General features: G+C 39.6%; 3 protein-coding genes across 4 annotated transcripts; 2 read left to right on the forward strand and 1 right to left on the reverse strand.

Annotated features, from left to right (window-relative positions):
- The first annotated feature begins 1,186 nt into the window (after positions 1-1,186).
- On the forward strand, positions 1,187-2,586 carry LOC110054815 (C-type lectin lectoxin-Phi1-like). Its single transcript, XM_020761174.2, has 2 exons — positions 1,187-1,331; positions 2,021-2,586. Exons 1-2 carry the CDS (start codon positions 1,268-1,270, stop codon positions 2,452-2,454), a joined length of 498 nt encoding a protein of 165 aa, XP_020616833.1. The 5' UTR covers positions 1,187-1,267; the 3' UTR covers positions 2,455-2,586.
- A 685-nt stretch (positions 2,587-3,271) lies between these two features.
- Positions 3,272-10,038, reverse strand: LOC110054810 (DNA-(apurinic or apyrimidinic site) endonuclease 2-like). Its single transcript, XM_020761169.2, has 5 exons — positions 9,802-10,038; positions 8,241-8,324; positions 7,082-7,394; positions 5,752-5,821; positions 3,272-4,877 (listed from the first exon to the last, which is right to left on the reverse strand). Exons 1-5 carry the CDS (start codon positions 9,920-9,922, stop codon positions 3,843-3,845), a joined length of 1,623 nt encoding a protein of 540 aa, XP_020616828.2. The 5' UTR covers positions 9,923-10,038; the 3' UTR covers positions 3,272-3,842.
- Positions 10,039-10,153: 115 nt separating this feature from the next.
- On the forward strand, positions 10,154-15,615 carry LOC110054811 (protein deacetylase HDAC6-like). 2 transcript variants are annotated; one of them, XM_020761170.2, is made up of 4 exons: positions 10,156-10,437; positions 12,431-12,644; positions 13,498-13,572; positions 15,374-15,615. In XM_020761170.2, exons 1-3 carry the CDS (start codon positions 10,363-10,365, stop codon positions 13,560-13,562), a joined length of 354 nt encoding a protein of 117 aa, XP_020616829.1. In that variant the 5' UTR covers positions 10,156-10,362; the 3' UTR covers positions 13,563-13,572; positions 15,374-15,615. The 2 variants fall into 2 exon arrangements, with proteins under 2 accessions (XP_089136880.1, XP_020616829.1); XM_089280754.1 differs by lacking the exon at positions 15,374-15,615 and having other exon boundaries at positions 10,154-10,437; positions 13,498-14,568.
- The last annotated feature ends 1,151 nt before the right edge of the window (positions 15,616-16,766 follow it).

Consider the following 16,766-nt stretch of genomic DNA (forward strand, 5'->3'; position numbering starts at 1 on the left):
TGGCATCGCACGAGTCTTTTCAATGACATAACATTAGTTGTTAAAACGAAGCTCTACGCGCAGACCTGAGCAAGGCCGCCAAAGTCTTGCAGTATAACCCTTACGCACGAAGCGGCCATGTTAGAACCATTATGCCTCATGCTTATCTGATCATGTGTAATTAAAGTTTTATGATATCATTGACTGATATTTTGTTACTCATTTGTTAAACTAAATGTGAGGAAACATGACATCGTAGGATTTTTTTTTTTTTTTTGTTATAGCGTTTGTTCTAACAAGCGCAACACTACTAATAGAGCAAGTATTTTTCACAGATTTAAAACAGAAATAAGATAAAATCTTTTCTGCAATACTTATAAACCACGCGGCTACCTGGGAAACCGCTTCTCGCTTTGTTTATTAGCTGTACCTTTTAGCAAAGTGCAATTATCGACTAGAAACTCATTCACCCAAAGGTAACCAATCGTTGCGCGGCACGATTGTATTAGTTAGCTTTAAAACACTTTGATTCAATAAGCCTTGGTCATAATTTCTTCGAAAGCGCAGAACAAGCAGGTGAGTGAAGGAAACATTTAATGGCGACGTTGTAGAATTACAATATTAGGGAGCTTAAGCAAACCACGACGACGAAGGCAACGAGAACGTCACCAAACAAAAGGTTTTATGGTCAGAACAACAGCTGTGTACGTGCGTTATTAATCTTTGTGCATTTCTTTGCCGACCTCTGCAAAACAGCAACGTGAAATGACCAAGTTCTGCGTAGCCAGAGAAAAGCGAACGACAGCGACTGTTTCGTATTTCCATTTGGAATTGAACGCTGCCATTGCATATTTAGCCTGAGCACGTTTGTAGAGCCATTGGCGTACTGAATAGTTCTAGAAAATTGCGAATTTCACTGATAAAATATAAATTTATTTTTGACTGGGCGTCGTCCTCGGAGTCACCATCGTCGTTACTTAAGCTCCCGATAACTTTGAAAGCAGTATGACCTAATTACCCAAAAATGACAACATTTCAACAAAACATTAATTTCTCTGAAGAAACAATTAAGAATATTTGGCCGTTAACCTCTGAGACATTTGTAGTTAGGATCTGGCTTTTAAAGAATTTTTTTAACGTTTTTGTAAATACAGCACTGTGTTGTTTTCTCATCGATCAGTTCTAATCAAGAGATTATCAAGGTTACCTTACTAATCTTTTGTTCTAACAGAAGCTATTTGTTCTCGCTTTGTTTCACAGCGTAGCAGACAGTCAGACCAAAACCAAAATGAAGACTCTTGCAGTTCTATCACTATGTCTTTTGGCTCTAAGTGTCACAGAGTGCACACCAGGTATTCAAGTAATGTCTTTGAATGATTCCCAAATCTGTTTGTATGAACTCGTTCTTGATGATTTTATTAGTGACCAAGAATTTTAAAAACAATGATCAAGCTAAGAAGGCGCTTTCCACTCGACCAAAAATTCCCATTTGAATTTCTGAACTTTTGTAGTAGAGAAGAGAGCATCATTTTCCGGAATTTTCAGAAAAGAGGACAACTTTCGTTGACCCCGAATTGAAAGTTTACAAAATTCTACGCAAGAAGTTGAAACCACTGTAAATTATCGAATGTAGTCGCAAATCAATGCAGTATTACCCTCTTCAAATCGAGTAAGTTTGCAATTGAATCGGTGATTAGCGACTTAGCCGAGCAACGAGTTGGCTTTTGTCTCTGTGTCAAAACGAGTCTTAGTGCGAAACCATTCACATGAAAATGTGTTCCGCCTTACAGGTTCATTTTCATGCAAATCAAACTCATGTTCAATGAAAAGTTTGCACGAGGACTCGTTTTGAAAAAGAGGCACAAGGTAACTTGGAAATGGCCATTTCCGCAGGATCAGCCTCGTTCCAAAGGATTCTCGGCTCGTCGGAGTCTGGAGTCTCTATTAAAAGCAGTGACTTCACCAGACCTCGCGCGGACAGCGGAAAAGCAAGCGCAGAATGTTATGTTACCCACTGACAAACATTTCAACTCGTTTCCAGATCCTTGTCCTAGTAGCTGGTTCCAGTTTGAAGACTACTGTTATCTGGTGAAGGAATCCACTGCCTCCTGGTCCGCGGCTCAAGAGTACTGCCTTTCCCAGGGCGGGAACCTAGTGAAGATTAACAACATCGGGGAAAACGAGTTCGTCCTGCAACTTGTCAGACAGGAAGCTCCATCAGTGAAACATGTTTGGATTGGGCTGGGCTTCAATACCGAGGTCGACGACTGGAGCTGGATTGACAACTCACATCCATTCTTCACCTACTGGAGTCCGGGTGAACCCAATGGATTTGAGCACGAACCATGCGGAGAGATGTATATTGACAACACAGCTGAGCTCCCGGTCAATGGCTACTGGAATGACCACACCTGTAATAAGACTAACGCCATTGTCTGCAAGAATTTGGCTGATCATAGTTCATATATATCATAGCCGCAGAAAGTCAGAGTTGGTCGCGAGAAATTAGCGCTGTTACAGTTTATTTAAAACATCAACGAAGTAAAAATAATTGTAACCGACGACTTAAAAGAAATGGCGGCTTGACAATTAAAATGCTACTATAAAGTCTGTCGTTCCGTCGTTTTCTTTAAAACTAGAGAGCATAAAAAATGACTACCGAGGACAACGTCGGGTAAAAAATGAATTTATATTTTATATTTTCGAATTTCGTAATTGTCTAGATCTGTTCAGTGCCCCTACTGGTCTCAGAACTTGCTCAAGCTAAAAATGTAACGCCAGCGTTCGATTTCAAATGAAAATACGAAAAATTAACCGTCGTCGTTCGCGTTCTCCAAAATACGCAGAACTTTCACGTTGTTGCTGTACAAAGGACGCCAAAGAAATGTACAAAGATTTATGACGCAGGTGCACAGCCATTGTTCAACTTCTCGTTGCCGTTGTCTTCGTGGTTTGCTTAAGCTCTCTACATGCCAGACGAAACAGCAAGACCTTCAATACGCTTTACCTAAGGGAAACAGCAGTGAAAACCCATTATCTTTGCGCTTCTGACAGAGTTGACTGTACCTAACCTCAGCAGAAGTTCAAAAAGATCTGAACATTTTGAGAACGAATGTCCTTAAGGCGGCTCGTGTTGATTTTTTCGAGGCACACCATTCTAACTTGAACGGCTGATATTTCATTGTCTGAGTAGTCGTTCGGGCAAGCTACTTCACAAGGTAAGATCATCGGACCCTGAAACAATGTCTATACACAAAACCGGTGCGAATATCGTACGTTTAAAACCAAGAAGTATCATGATAACTAATTTATTTATGACCACTTATCAATTATTACTTTTATTATGCAAAAATGTTTATTAGTTAGCCTTTCAACTACCTAAGGATCCAAAATCTGGGAATTACGGTATAAAAGTTTTCGTTGAATTGTTTTATCTGCACAAACGAATACACGCAACATCCCACCTTGCAATTACCGAGATGTCTTTCGCCTGATTCAAAACTAGGCTTCAATGTGTACAGCTCACTTTCATGTGAATGGTATTGTCCTATGTAAAGGCCACTAGTACGTAGTCTATGACTTGGTTTGTTGTTTGGTCCTCTACTAAACTAGCGTATAAATTCACAATATACTGTATTAAATAGCAATAGTTACGGCTATGAGTATGTTATTGAGTTGTATCACTGCCAAAGCATCTCCCTTCATCCGCTCGCTCTACCATGTGCAGTTCTCTTCAACTGAACCCACATAAAAAGGGGCCATATTCAAATATCCCTCTAAGCTCCCTCGTCAGATATCGATCGTCCCACACCTCTTGCACTGACAAGTGACGGACAAGAATGCGACAATACACCTGCAGAAGTCTATTTTACCCACTTGAAAAAATTGCAACGAGCCTGTGGGTTTGAACTGTGTCCCTGCGGTCGAGCACAACAATGAAACTGTCTGCCTTGATTGGGGCCTTTGATCTTAACTGTTCTTAAGACGCAAGGTTCCTTGTGGCCACTGCAGAGAGGGGGTGGGCGGGGCCCGGTGAGAATGCTCTTCCACAGAGCAACCTCACCTTTGCGTTTTTCAGGGCAGTCTTTGCTGCTACCAGTGACAGTTTTATCGTGAGAAAGGTTTGTAGTGTTTTTAGACACGAAATCGTCAGAATTTACACCCAAAGAAACACTATTTGCCTGAGGAGCCAATGCTATGTCAGAAACGCCATTGTCTGGTTTATTGGTTTCACTGACCTCAGCTGCGACGTTCTTATCTGACGCAACAGAGCTTGAAGATCTTGAAAAAAAGCTAAACAGATCCGTCTTTGGTTGGCTGTCGGCTTTGCCTTTCGCTCCAGCAGATTTCTGGCGTTTTATGGCTTTAGCTTTATCGCCATCAAGAGAAGCACTACGTTTTAAAGATGATTTTACTTCTTGTGATTTACGAGTGGCCTCGGGTTGACTTTGCGAAGGTCGGTGCACGTGCTTTGCAAAGTATGACTTCAGTTTTTGCTGTCTTCCCGCAAACTCAGGCATATACTTGGTACAAAGTGCCGGTGCTTTAAGCGCAGCTTGGAAACATGTCTTCAAAGTTGCCACAACTGGGCAGTGATCGGAGCCGTCGATATCAGCTCTTATCTCGCAATGGACGAACTCTTTTCGAACGAGCTCCACGTCAGCAAATATGTAATCGATTCGTGTGCCGTAGTTTGTTTGACGCGCGCTGGTTACTGTGCACCAGTTAGTGTACGCGCCTCGCTCGGAGGGGTGAAAATAACGGAAGGTATCTATAAACATCCCTCCGTGCCCGTCAACAGATCCACTCGTTTCTTCGGCTGGTTTTGTAGAGGACATCTCACCAGGCACTAAAAAATGATCTAACCACTGTCGCCCAGGATTAGCATTGAACAACTCCTACAGTGAAGGAGAAACCATAACTTTAACTGAATTCTTGCGTGTGAGTCGTCTGAATGTTTTTTTTTTTTTTTTCAGTAATATAGGTTATTTATTAAGCGTGAGGTCAACCTGGCTGGATTATGGACCTCGACTCCGTCTTGGTCCATAAATCATACAAAACAAGAACGAGCCAATACCCAGCCATCTTGACCAAAACAAGCTTGGTCAACAGCAAAGTAACGTGCAATCATCCAGCCTCCTACGGACCCTCTCTATGGGTTTGTCACGCAATCTTCCTCCTCGGGAGGAAGATTGCGTGACGAGCCCAAAGAGCGTCTGCGCAGGTGGCTAGCAATTATCCCGCTTTCGGGTCTCAGTTACACGTTCAAAATCTCAAAAATTTGAGGCCGCCAAATGCCCCAAATCCTTCCGCTTTTTCTGACGCTTTCTTCAGCGACAGAATCAAAACAAACACAAACGCTCGCAATGTATGCTGTTCAACAGAGAGTCTTTAACACAGCGGCTTCAACAGAGAACTTTCTTCTCTATACATTATACTATATCATATTATTATTGCTTTTATTATATGACTGGGAAAATTACTTCATCGTGATTGGCTAAGAGCAGGCCAATTTATGGTTAATTTTCACTTTGCACTGCAGTGCAAATTAGCGCGCGCGCGTTAGTAATTTTCTCCCAAAGTGATATAATAAATGAGTATTTGTGTGAAAGCTCCAGCAATTAACGATTTACTACCAAATACTGCTAGATGCTTATTATGCTATGGAAACCAGGATAAGCTCTCGCGGTATGGACCACTTGGTACAAGCAGACTTTTAAGGACTGGTTATGGCTATACATGTAGATACATTTCGGTTACAAATATACTTACCTCTTTGTCAGGTTCACAATGGTCGATCATTTTATGTGATGTGTTGATGTCACCAAGAACTATGACATGTCTACAGGATGAGTAACAAACAAACAAACAAACAAAAAATCAAAACAAAACTTGAGCTGTACTCAGCCAAACATACATGTACACTGTCAGACACTTGGTCAACACAGATACTAATAAATAACAAAAATGAGCTACTTCATTCATTTGTCACAATTTGGGACCTGTCTCCTTCACATTACTCAAAATTTATCTGGAAAGTGCATTTCAATACAAAGACTGCTAAACCAGCCCCTGTGGAGAAAAGGGACTCTAAAGCCTTGTATATGAACTGAAATCGATACAGCTGTACAGTGAAGTGTAATATTGTAAATAGACCAAATTGTCACGGTCAAAATGGCCGAAATGTTCAATTTCGTTGTTTTTAATTTAATTTTAAAGTTCATTAGACTAAATAAAACACTGAGTTCCTGAAAATATCCATCCCTCCCCCACGGAAGGGATTTTATCCAAGAAACCCCCTTCCCCTGATACATTTCAGTCTTTAAATGTTTTGGTCTTAGAGAATGCACCTCCCCCCAGGAAATTCCAATCCCCTCTGTGGGGGGAGTATGGATATTTTCTGGAACTGGACACAAACATTCAGAACAGGGAAATTTATCTGAATCTTGTGGCTCATGTTATTGCATGTCTCAGATGACTCGCTATACACTCGCCTATACATTGTAGGTTGTGCATAGCGATATGTAGTAATTAAGAAAGAGCAACATGGTGTTTAGTTTTGGGTTAGCAATTTTTTTCAACCCTGTTTACTTGTTTAAAGATGATTTCCAGTCGACACTACATAATTTCAGCACCCTAATGTTTTTATTGAAACATTATAAATCTCACTTGATGGAATGTGAATAGATGTTATTCCTTACGAACAACATACCTTATCTTTGAGACCTTTCAAATTCTTTTTCCAACAGCTTCATTGATTTAACAGCAAGGAAGTTGTTTCATCAAGTGATAAGAGACATAATGAAGCACAAAGCTTTGACTGCTTCCCATTCATAATGGCGGTTGTTTAGAACCTTCGAGTTTAATTCATGTAAGTAGTTGCAAAATGTTTACATTTTGTGATGTCTTGCATGAAACAAAACAAAAAAATGCAAACAAATTCTCAAGAGTGTGCAGTATGGACTGGAAATCATCTTTAACTAAATTTTGCTTTGTTGCAAGTACACTAAATACATGTAGCCTGAAACAAAGGACAATTAAAATCAAACACTGGTATATAACTTTGTAAATCAAGGACAAATTTAAGCCATAACAAACATACCTTCCTGCCTTGACAAGGGTCTCGGCTCTCTCCTGTAGTAGTTTATAAAAATTCATTTTGAAATCTACTCTTTCGTTATTCTCTTTGTCAGCTCTTGGGCAGTAGACATTAACAATAACAACTGACTTGCCATCATCGAGTCTGTGTTCTGTTAGCATGGCACGACCCTCTGCATCTAAAGCTTCCAAGTCTTCTAGAGTGAAGTCTACATTATTCCCATAACATTCAATAGAGGGCTGCGGGGTGAGCACAGCAGAGAGACCTTCTTCTGCAGCAATGGGTGTCACTTCATTGCGGCAGAATGTAGCTACCCCTGTCAGGAACAATGAAATTTATCTCTCATTAATTGATGAAAATGGCATAGATAAAACAAACCATACCCTATTTCAGTCCACAAATTGATTATAAATCTATAACTTACTTCAGACAAAATGTCAACAAAGACATACCTTTTGGCACAACACATACTGACAGCTTATAAAGAAAAGTAGCTCACCAAGATTCTACATGTATAACTGATTTGTGCAGCTTGAAAGATATAGACTCAATTTTTCAAGAGCATTACTTGTATTATATGTTGTAATTTTCTCCATCCTAAACCATCCTCATTTTGTTTTGGCCAATTGAATTGCTTCTTTAATTTGTATTTGTCAACCTCTCAGCACTATAATTTTCTGGTTTCCTACATTTTGAAACCTTAAAATAACAGTGAAAATGTCATGATGGCCCATTGCCATTACAGGTAAATTGTGTTAGTGTCACTTCCTTGTGAAAATGTGGCTATGCCTGTGATAGGACCCTGGTCCAATCTTGTCCCTTGAGTCTTGGTGTGCAAGCTTAATGAAAGGAACACTCATGAGCGTTTGGTTACAGGCTAGATTTTGATTGGTTCTGAAAACAATGGAAATTGATGGAAATGAAACACCAGCACCTCAATTGAGCCACGTGTTTGTCAGCTAAACACGTGCAATTCAAACAGAAATCTGATATTTTCAAACTTCAAATCAGATCTTTCAAGGGCTGCTTGTTTCCTGACTGCTGGTCAAGGGGAATGAAGACTCTGGGTACAAGGTTGGAATCTGGTGTAATTGCCATTTACACAATGAACAACAAGCAGCATCTAACAGACTAGTCTAATAAGTAAAAAATGTTCTCTTACCAGAATACCCTGTTTTCACTTTTGAGAAACTAAAGTATGCATTGTACCCATCTACAATAGCTGTTACTTCATCTAACATATCACCTGAAATCAGAACACAGGGTCTAGTAAGTACACTTTTGAACCACAGAAAATGTTCAAGATCTCGCCTCAGATTGTCTGCAATACAAGTTATTATGAGTAAGATAAAACCTATACATATATACACTTTCCAGTTGCAAGTTGTATACGTGTAGTATGTAACTGTCTGATTAGTGTAACATTTTATAGGAGTGGCAAAAGCACCACAGTCGGATTTGAGCGATTGCTAAATAAAAAAAACCTCATAAATAGACTGTTTTGAATAAAATGTCACTCTCATTTTAATCCAAAAGCAGGGTATAGGCCTTTGCTTCTAGGCAAGACTTAAGAACTAAACGGTGTCAAATAGGTGATGAACATGTGGTTGTTCAGTCAGGTTGCTTATGATACTTTAGTAAGGGTGGTGTATTCTTAAGAATTAATTTTTTTTTATTTATCAAATAATATTTTTACAATGTAACATTTTATTTTGTTGTAGTGTGCGGTACTTATTACAAGTATCTACGGTAACACTTTTCAATTTGGAATTGGATGAAAAAAATAAAATATTCAAAGACATTCAGAGCTGGAAAAGAACAGATGAAATGATTTTGTTCAAAAGAAAAACATGGTTCATCATGGTGTCTTGTTAGAGATTTGATGACCAAATGACAGAAAAAGACTGATAGTTGTGTAATACCACAATATGCACTTGTTGCCAACGGTGGACACACACGATTAACAATTATTGGGCAAGGTTAGGCAAAATATCGTGGTCTGTGAGAAACTGACAAATTACGACTCATATTTTGCCATAACTGAGTTCATCATTCGATCACCAAGTTCGCTTTCATATTTTAAAATCACTCTCTAACAGCTCAGGGAAGCGATCAGCCACTTTTCACCAGAGAGCGTACATGCAGTGTAGTTACAATTACGCATACAGACTGCAAGCAGAATGCTATTTGAAGCAAAACCCATTTAGATGGTACACATGAGCAGACCAGTATTTGTAGGCAGTTATTTGCAGGTCACGTGGTGGGCTCTCACCAATATTATGAAAAGAAAGAGAAGAATGCATTGAATTTGTAATACATGTAGATGCAAATATTTCAGATTCTGTAGAACAATATTCTTCTTCTGCAACATTAGGAGCAAATACTATGATTAGACGAATGGTGCAACATTTTTCAGGAGGCACAGATGATGCAATTTAGCTATTGTGCATAGAATTGCGTGCAATGCTGCATTGTTTATCCCCCCTCCCCCTATCTCCCTTCACCCGAACCCACGAGGATATAAAACCAATATTGGCGGGAAGATATTTTAACAACGTTAACCAATCCACATCACAAAATATAAGCTCAGTTTGATATGTTAGCACATAGCATGACTAAACTGTACTTTCAAGACGACAGGAAACTTAATTTTAATGAAGTTTAAAGTTCAAGCTTAAAGCCTGTACCGAAATTGATATGATCAAGAGATATCCTCTACTCACGAGTGACTTTCGTCTCCTGCAAGCAAATAACATCAGCTTCAAGAGAATCCAAAATATCTTTCATCGATCTGCCACGTCCAGCAGCACGAATCCCATTTATATTCCACGTTAAAATCTTCATTTCTTTAATAATTTTTCGGGCAGAAACTCCCGCGCGCACTTCGGAATAGCACACCGCTCGCTTCTCGAAGAATGTTGATTAGCCCGCGAACTCATTGTCAGCAGTACGCAACAACAGCAAGAGCTCGCTGGTGTGTACTTGCACGAAGTTGTCCTACACCGCGTACTTCCGGGTGAAGAATTTTCCTTATCCAGTAAACCATATTTGAAATCACGCAAGTACGTTTTACCAAGCATTTGCGATCGCTTTGTCTAACTGGGTGTTTAGAAATCAAATTTTTTTTTTCTGTTTTTCTTTTCTTTTTCTTTTTGGTCTCAACACGCCCACTAGCCCCAGTCTCCCAACCGTGCATTGGGCGCCTTGCCATTCTTGCCATTCTTGCCATCAGTTTGTTGACCCTTGTTTCCAAGGTTGTTGGAGAGTTTTTACATCGGTTGAAAATGGCTGCTGGAGGCTCTGTCCCCACAGAAGCCGGTTTTGCTGTTGAAGTTAAGACGGACTGCCTGCATGTCTTGGTATTTTTTTTTTTCTTTTTGTTTTGAAAAAAATAGCTAAGCTTGGATGGCGAATCCTCTCCTTTGAAAATGTCGAACAAAAATAACTTTTAAACTTTTAAGTCAGCTGTCATGCCTCGCCCATGTAAGCGATTGTTGCTTTGTTTGTATTTTAATTCACCCTCCGTGAAACAAAATCTCTCCAAATAAATATATTTTAAGCTTGTTGAAAGACCAGGTCAAATTTTTGTCCTAAGTTTCTGCGAGCTAAGGCGGTGAACACTGTGGTGTTTGAAAAAGCTGTAAGCTTATTTTGAAAAACAGTGTCTGATGTCTAGTGCCCGTGAATTATTGAAGTTTAAGTTTCATTTTAATCGACTGCTGAGTCTCTAGCTTTTGTGGACAGCTAAAGAGAAACAGAATTTGGTGGTTTGGTTACGTACATGTGAAACGTCAAGGCCCAACCAAGGAGGGTTTAACTGCAGGTTGCAATTTACAAATTTATTATTTATATGTATATTTTTTTCAGAACAATGTGGCTTCTGTTTCCATTCACCCTGTAATCTGAATTTTACCTGCGTGACACAATAAACTAATAATGCTTAATATTTGCTTTTTTATTATGGTGTTATGCCACTGTCAGACTATTGAATAACTGGGTCAGAGAGGGACCTGGAGGCAGAGGTGGGACCTCATCCGCAACTGTATCAGAAAAATTGCAAACCTTTCACTTTAGAAATGTGTTTAACTTTTGGCATTCTGGGCATCATCTGTACACTATCTACACCTGTATGACCAATTGTAACCAATTGTAACTAGACAGCTATAGTCAAATAGACTGTTTACAGCCTCTATATTTGCGCATGTGAAAAAAAAAAGTGAGCGAAGCGAGCTCAAAGCATGCAGAGGTCGGGGGTGGGGTTTGCGAGCAAAGTGATCATTTCTGGAAAAACGGGAAATTCGCTTTTTTCCAAAGATGTCTACAGCCCTTCTATTTATCTCAGTCCTCACCCTCTACCCAGTCAAGTCCTCCGTTTTGCGCTGAAGTCCAGTTCTCTCATGATTCTATCCGCGTGTTCAATGATCGAATAAAAATATGACAAAATAGAGGGCTGTGAACAGTCTATAATCAAACCCCTATTAAAGCGGTCACCCCAGGGGAATGGGAGGTGTCTGCCTAGTAAAGGTTGGTGTACGTTGAATATTTTTCACTATCAGGTTAATTTCTTAGTGAACATGGAGTCACTTCAAGACAATCATGATAAATATGTGTTTGAATGTTTTTATCACTTGCCACCCTCTATTTCAGACTCTTATCTGCCATTGCCTTTTCTAAAACAAAGTTAATTTGCAAGTATTAAATTAAGGGTGACCATTTACAAGGAGTATAAAGGCAATAGAAAAACCCTCATCGAGACGACCAATAGGTGACAGCGACTGCTTAATAGAGGTGGCCAATTAATGGGGGTTCTGTTCCGTCACTGCACTGAGGGCTCACAAGTTAGCATTGCGCCTGGGCGAACTCAGTGTGTTGCTGCCTTTCTGAGCAAATATAAGTTTTTTCATGTCTAGTGAACATTTTCAGCACTAATTTACTCCAAAGCACATTAGAATGCCTGACAACGACATGGATATCGGTCAGAGGAAGGAAACATCTGTCAAAGTAAAAGCGTGCCCAAGGAGACTGAAGTCCAACTTTGTGGAAAATGACACCAAGATTGGTACTTCTCCTTCTCATGGTGAAGGACCTTAACAGAGGTGGCCAGTTAATAGGGGTTTCATTTACAGTTATTGTATTTCATTGACAATAATTTTGGCTGAGGCTATGATAACTGGCCACTTAATAAGGGGTGGCCACTCAATACATGTGGGTAGCCACTTAATAGAGGTTCAACTGTAGAGTAGCTATTTATTATAAACCCCTATCATGTTACATGTAAGGCAGACGTCAGCATTTGTGACTCAGTTTTATTAATGATGCGCTTTGTATCAAATATTTTGATTCCTTCACCAGGCACTAACAAACGTAGCCTCACTTCATGTTGATTTGTCTAAGCCTTGTGAGACATGCGATAACGTTGGTGAGAATTGGCTTTGCCTCGTGTGTTCGTCTGTTTTCTGCAGTCGTTATGTCAATTGCCATATGGTGGAACACAACTCCGCATCAGGACACATGGTGGTTTTGAGTTTCAGTGATCTGAGTGTGTGGTGCTATGGTTGCGACTCATGTAAGTCTCAGACTGTTAGACTGTTGGTTTATTTTAATTAATGGTTACATAGAGGCCTCATTAAGGGGATGTTAGGGACATCCCCTGTCTGAATTTTGCACCATTTCACATTGAAATCTCGCGAGGTCCCTACATCACTGTCAGAATTTCAACACAAGAGACATCCGACTTAGTCATTTCATTGGCCTATTATTGCGCTTTCATCATCATCATCATTGTCATCATCATCATCATTGTCATCATCATCATCATTGTCATCATCATCATCATCAGGGTTCTCAGGTAGCCAGTTGAACAAGATATTCATGGTAGCAGAGCTCCAAAAAAGTGCCGTCTGGTCATCAGGGACAAGTAGATTCTCCTTCAGTAACTTTTCATTCTCACTTGCCCAATGGGCGAGGGATCAGGCAAGTCATCTGCCAACTAAATCATTAAAGAGCAATGTGAGCTACTTGTCCCAAGGGCAAGCTGGAATTCAAGTTTTTTTTTTCAAGTCCTGAGTAGTATGAAAGGGGTCCCTAGGACGTGGGGAGATAAGTCCCCAATACTTTTATTGGGGTTGTGTGGCACACTACATGATCATTTCTTGAAACTTTTTCCCAGGGTTTCAGACTATTAGATAAGTGATTCAACCAACCTATATTATCATTATATGAACTGCAGTTTCTTTGGGAGCAATAATTGCCAGAGGTATCTGTGTTATGGTGATACCTGCTAGAAGAGAAGAGAGGTTCAACCAACTCTAGCCTGGGTTGTAGTCCTTCCAATATTGTTACAACTGTTACAGATTAATCATTCTTGTTTCTGAAAAGAACTAAGCGGTTATTTTTTTTTATTTTTTTTTTTTTAACAGACATTGGATCTCCTCTGCTTCAACCAATACTAAAAGCTGCTGAACTGGCCAAAGATAGCAAGTGACGAATTGAAGGTATAAAAATTAAGTTACATGTTGCATTCCTTGTTTTAATGAAGCGCCTTTGGGACTGGGGAAATTGGTTTGTTACATTGAGGGTTAGTGGAGGCGCAGCGGCCTCATGGTTAGTGCACTCAGCTCTGGATCGAGCAGTCTGGGTTTGAGCCCTGGCTGGGGACATTTCTTGTGCAACACACTTAGACTTTACTCTCACAGTGCCTCAGTCTCCACCCAGGTGTATAAATTCAAGATAAAATAAAATCATGCATGTATATAAATAAATGTGTTGGGGTTACTGGGGAACTTAATGCTTGGGGGTAACCTTGCAATGGACTAGCATCCTATCCAGGGGGAGTAGAAATACTCCAGACCTAGTCGCTTCATGCTACATGCTACCGGGATAAGCTCCAGCCTGATAGGCCACTTGGCTTGTATACAGACTAACTTACGGTACGTTACATATTGAGTGTTGCTACTGAGAATCTGTAGAAATTTTGCCTAGTACATGTAGCTCATACCATACACATGTATCAATGAATGTTTTTAGGACTTGAGTTCCAGTCTGTGCAGATAATAACATTTAGACAACAGAAAACTACTAGTTGCTAGAAGATTGCCAGTCACAGTTTTTCATTATTTTGCAGACCAACCCTAAAGTGGTAAAAGTTATTTTTCTGTCTCTCTCTCAAAATTCTTTTATAAACTCACGAAAGCATTGCCATGCAAGACTGAACAAAAATAGAATAGAAAAACAGACCAAGAAGAACCATTTGCAGGATTGGTTACAAAGACCCATTGGAAAAAAATAAATGTGCAATGTTATGTTTAGAGTAAAAAGGGAATGTTGTGGTTACACTCTTAATTTTTATAATAATAATAATAATAATAATAATAATAATAATAAAATATTTATATAGCGCCAATCCACTATTTGTCCATGGCGCTTTACATTAAATAAAAAAATATTTAAAAGCTAAAAAAGGGGAGGGGAAAAAAAAAATAAAAAAATAATCTAAAAGTTAAAAGATTTAAAAAGCTTGTTTAAAAAGATATGTTTTTAAATGCTGTTTAAAAATGTCAATCGAACTACTGGATCTTAGTTCAAGTGGGATCGAGTTCCATAGTCTCGGTGCCGCCACAGCAAATGCTCTCTCTCTCCATATGTTTTCAGTCTAGCTTTCGGGGTCGCCAGAAGGTGTTGAGAGGACGATCTTAATTTCCATTGAGAGGTGTTGTACTTAAGTAATTCACGGATGTAGTAAGGTGCTGTTCCATTGAGAGCTTTGTAGACCAGTAGGAGAATTTTAAAAATTATACGGTAGCAAACAGGTAACCGGTGGAGCTGTTTTAGGACAGGGGTGATATGATCAAATTTCCTAATATGTGTAACAATTTTTATGTTCAAGTGTTGACAACAGATCAAAGAATCAGACTGTAATTGAAATTATAATCATCATAACAAGTTCAAGACTAGAGTGCAAAAACCATACCCTATTTGAGATTAAAATGGCTAAAATCAATACCTGATTTCTGGCCAAAATGGCTTAAAAAGCACACCCTTTGGGGTCGCACATACCTATATAGCCCATATAATGGAGTTTCCCCCTCCCCTCAAGGGGGGAGAGGGGTAAAGGACAGCTGTAAAGGGAGGCTTAAGAAGCCACTACTATATGTGACGTTTTGTATTTATTTGGTCAGGAAAATTATTTTTTATCAGGGAAAAGTCACTTACGGAAGTTCAAAAAGTGATGTCTGTGGCAAATATGTTGTTGCTAATCAAAGTGAAGACCATTAACAATAGTTATCTTTTGCATAGGTCTTAAATCAAGTACACAGAGAGACATCTGCTGGTTCAGGCTCCATAAAATACTCCAGTAAAGCTGAGTGTGTCATAATATGTTTGTTTTGATTAACAAAAGGATCAAAATCCAATTTCACAAGAGCATAGTTTATTAAATAACCTATTTAAGTTTTATTGGTGTGAAATAAGCTATATAATACAGTTGAAGCTGTCATGGAATAAGCAAATTTGAAATAAACAGTTTTGGAAACTTTTGATTAGTGTCCAAAGAGACGGATTGTGACTTTAACTCCTGGGGTGGGAACTCCCAGAAAAATCTGGTGGGGGTATGTGGCCCACTTCCCAAAACCCTTACCATTTAAATGACCAAAATCTGCAATTTTCCCTACCGTATTTATGACTTGTCCAAACGTTTGGTACCCTATTTATGGCCTTTGCAGCTGGCACACTTGCTCTAAACATAATTTATGAAGAACTTTTGATGATCAAGTCTTCTCATCAATAATGCTGAAAAAGTAGCTTCTTCTAAAGAACATACATTTACTTACTTCAAGACCAGAGTGCAAAAACTATACCCTTTTTCTGACCAAAATCGCCAAAATTGATACCCTGTTTGTGACCAAAACGGCTGAAAAACCCTACCCTTTGGGGCCGCACATACCTATAGAGCCCATATAAGGGAGTACCCCTCCCCCCACCCCCGGGCTTTAACTGAAACTGACAATGCCCATCCAGTTTACTGATTTCATGGAGTTTTGTTCCCTCTGGGGGAACTTCTGAGGCGGGAGCTTACCACCACATACCCACAAATCACCAGTTATTGATCAGGGCGAGGCGTTCTCTTGTTTTCGCGATGGTGGAAAGAAAGAACGCCTGATCGTAGGCCTAAACTTGAAATTTGAGAAATTGAAAGTTATAAAATACAGATTAGGAAATAAATTCACCCCCCCCCCCCCCGGTGGAATTCGTAAATCAAAAGGTGGGGGATGCTCGTGGTCTCGATTAGGGTTATAAAATAAAGGATTCTTGTCTCGCTTAGTGTGTTCATGACGAAACACCATTATTTTTTAGCTGTCAAAGTATCTTGTAAGGTGCACTCGAAGGAATAATAATACAAAACGCTCTTATTTCCGTTTTTAGGCTTGATTTTCCACCGGTCTCTCGAGTCTAGTCTGCTAGCGCGGGCTCCTTTCCTGAACAGCCGCTGGTAATGGCGCGTATTTTGTTTTAAGTGTATCTTTTTAGGGGTCAAATAAAGCTCAAGCCACGCCCCGGTTGGTCTCCTTTAGGGGTTTAATTCAAATTTTCGGACGAGCAACCCCGTGCTTTTCATATGGGGGTTTCACCCGGGAATACTTGGTTATGCTGGCCACTGAAAAAGTCATTGCGAAGACGCTAAAATCACTAT

The sequence above is a fragment of the Orbicella faveolata genome, unplaced genomic scaffold (assembly GCF_042242905.1).
Source record: "Orbicella faveolata isolate gen_17 unplaced genomic scaffold, um_ofav_v1 contig_48, whole genome shotgun sequence".
Taxonomy (NCBI): Eukaryota; Metazoa; Cnidaria; class Anthozoa; order Scleractinia; family Merulinidae; genus Orbicella; species Orbicella faveolata.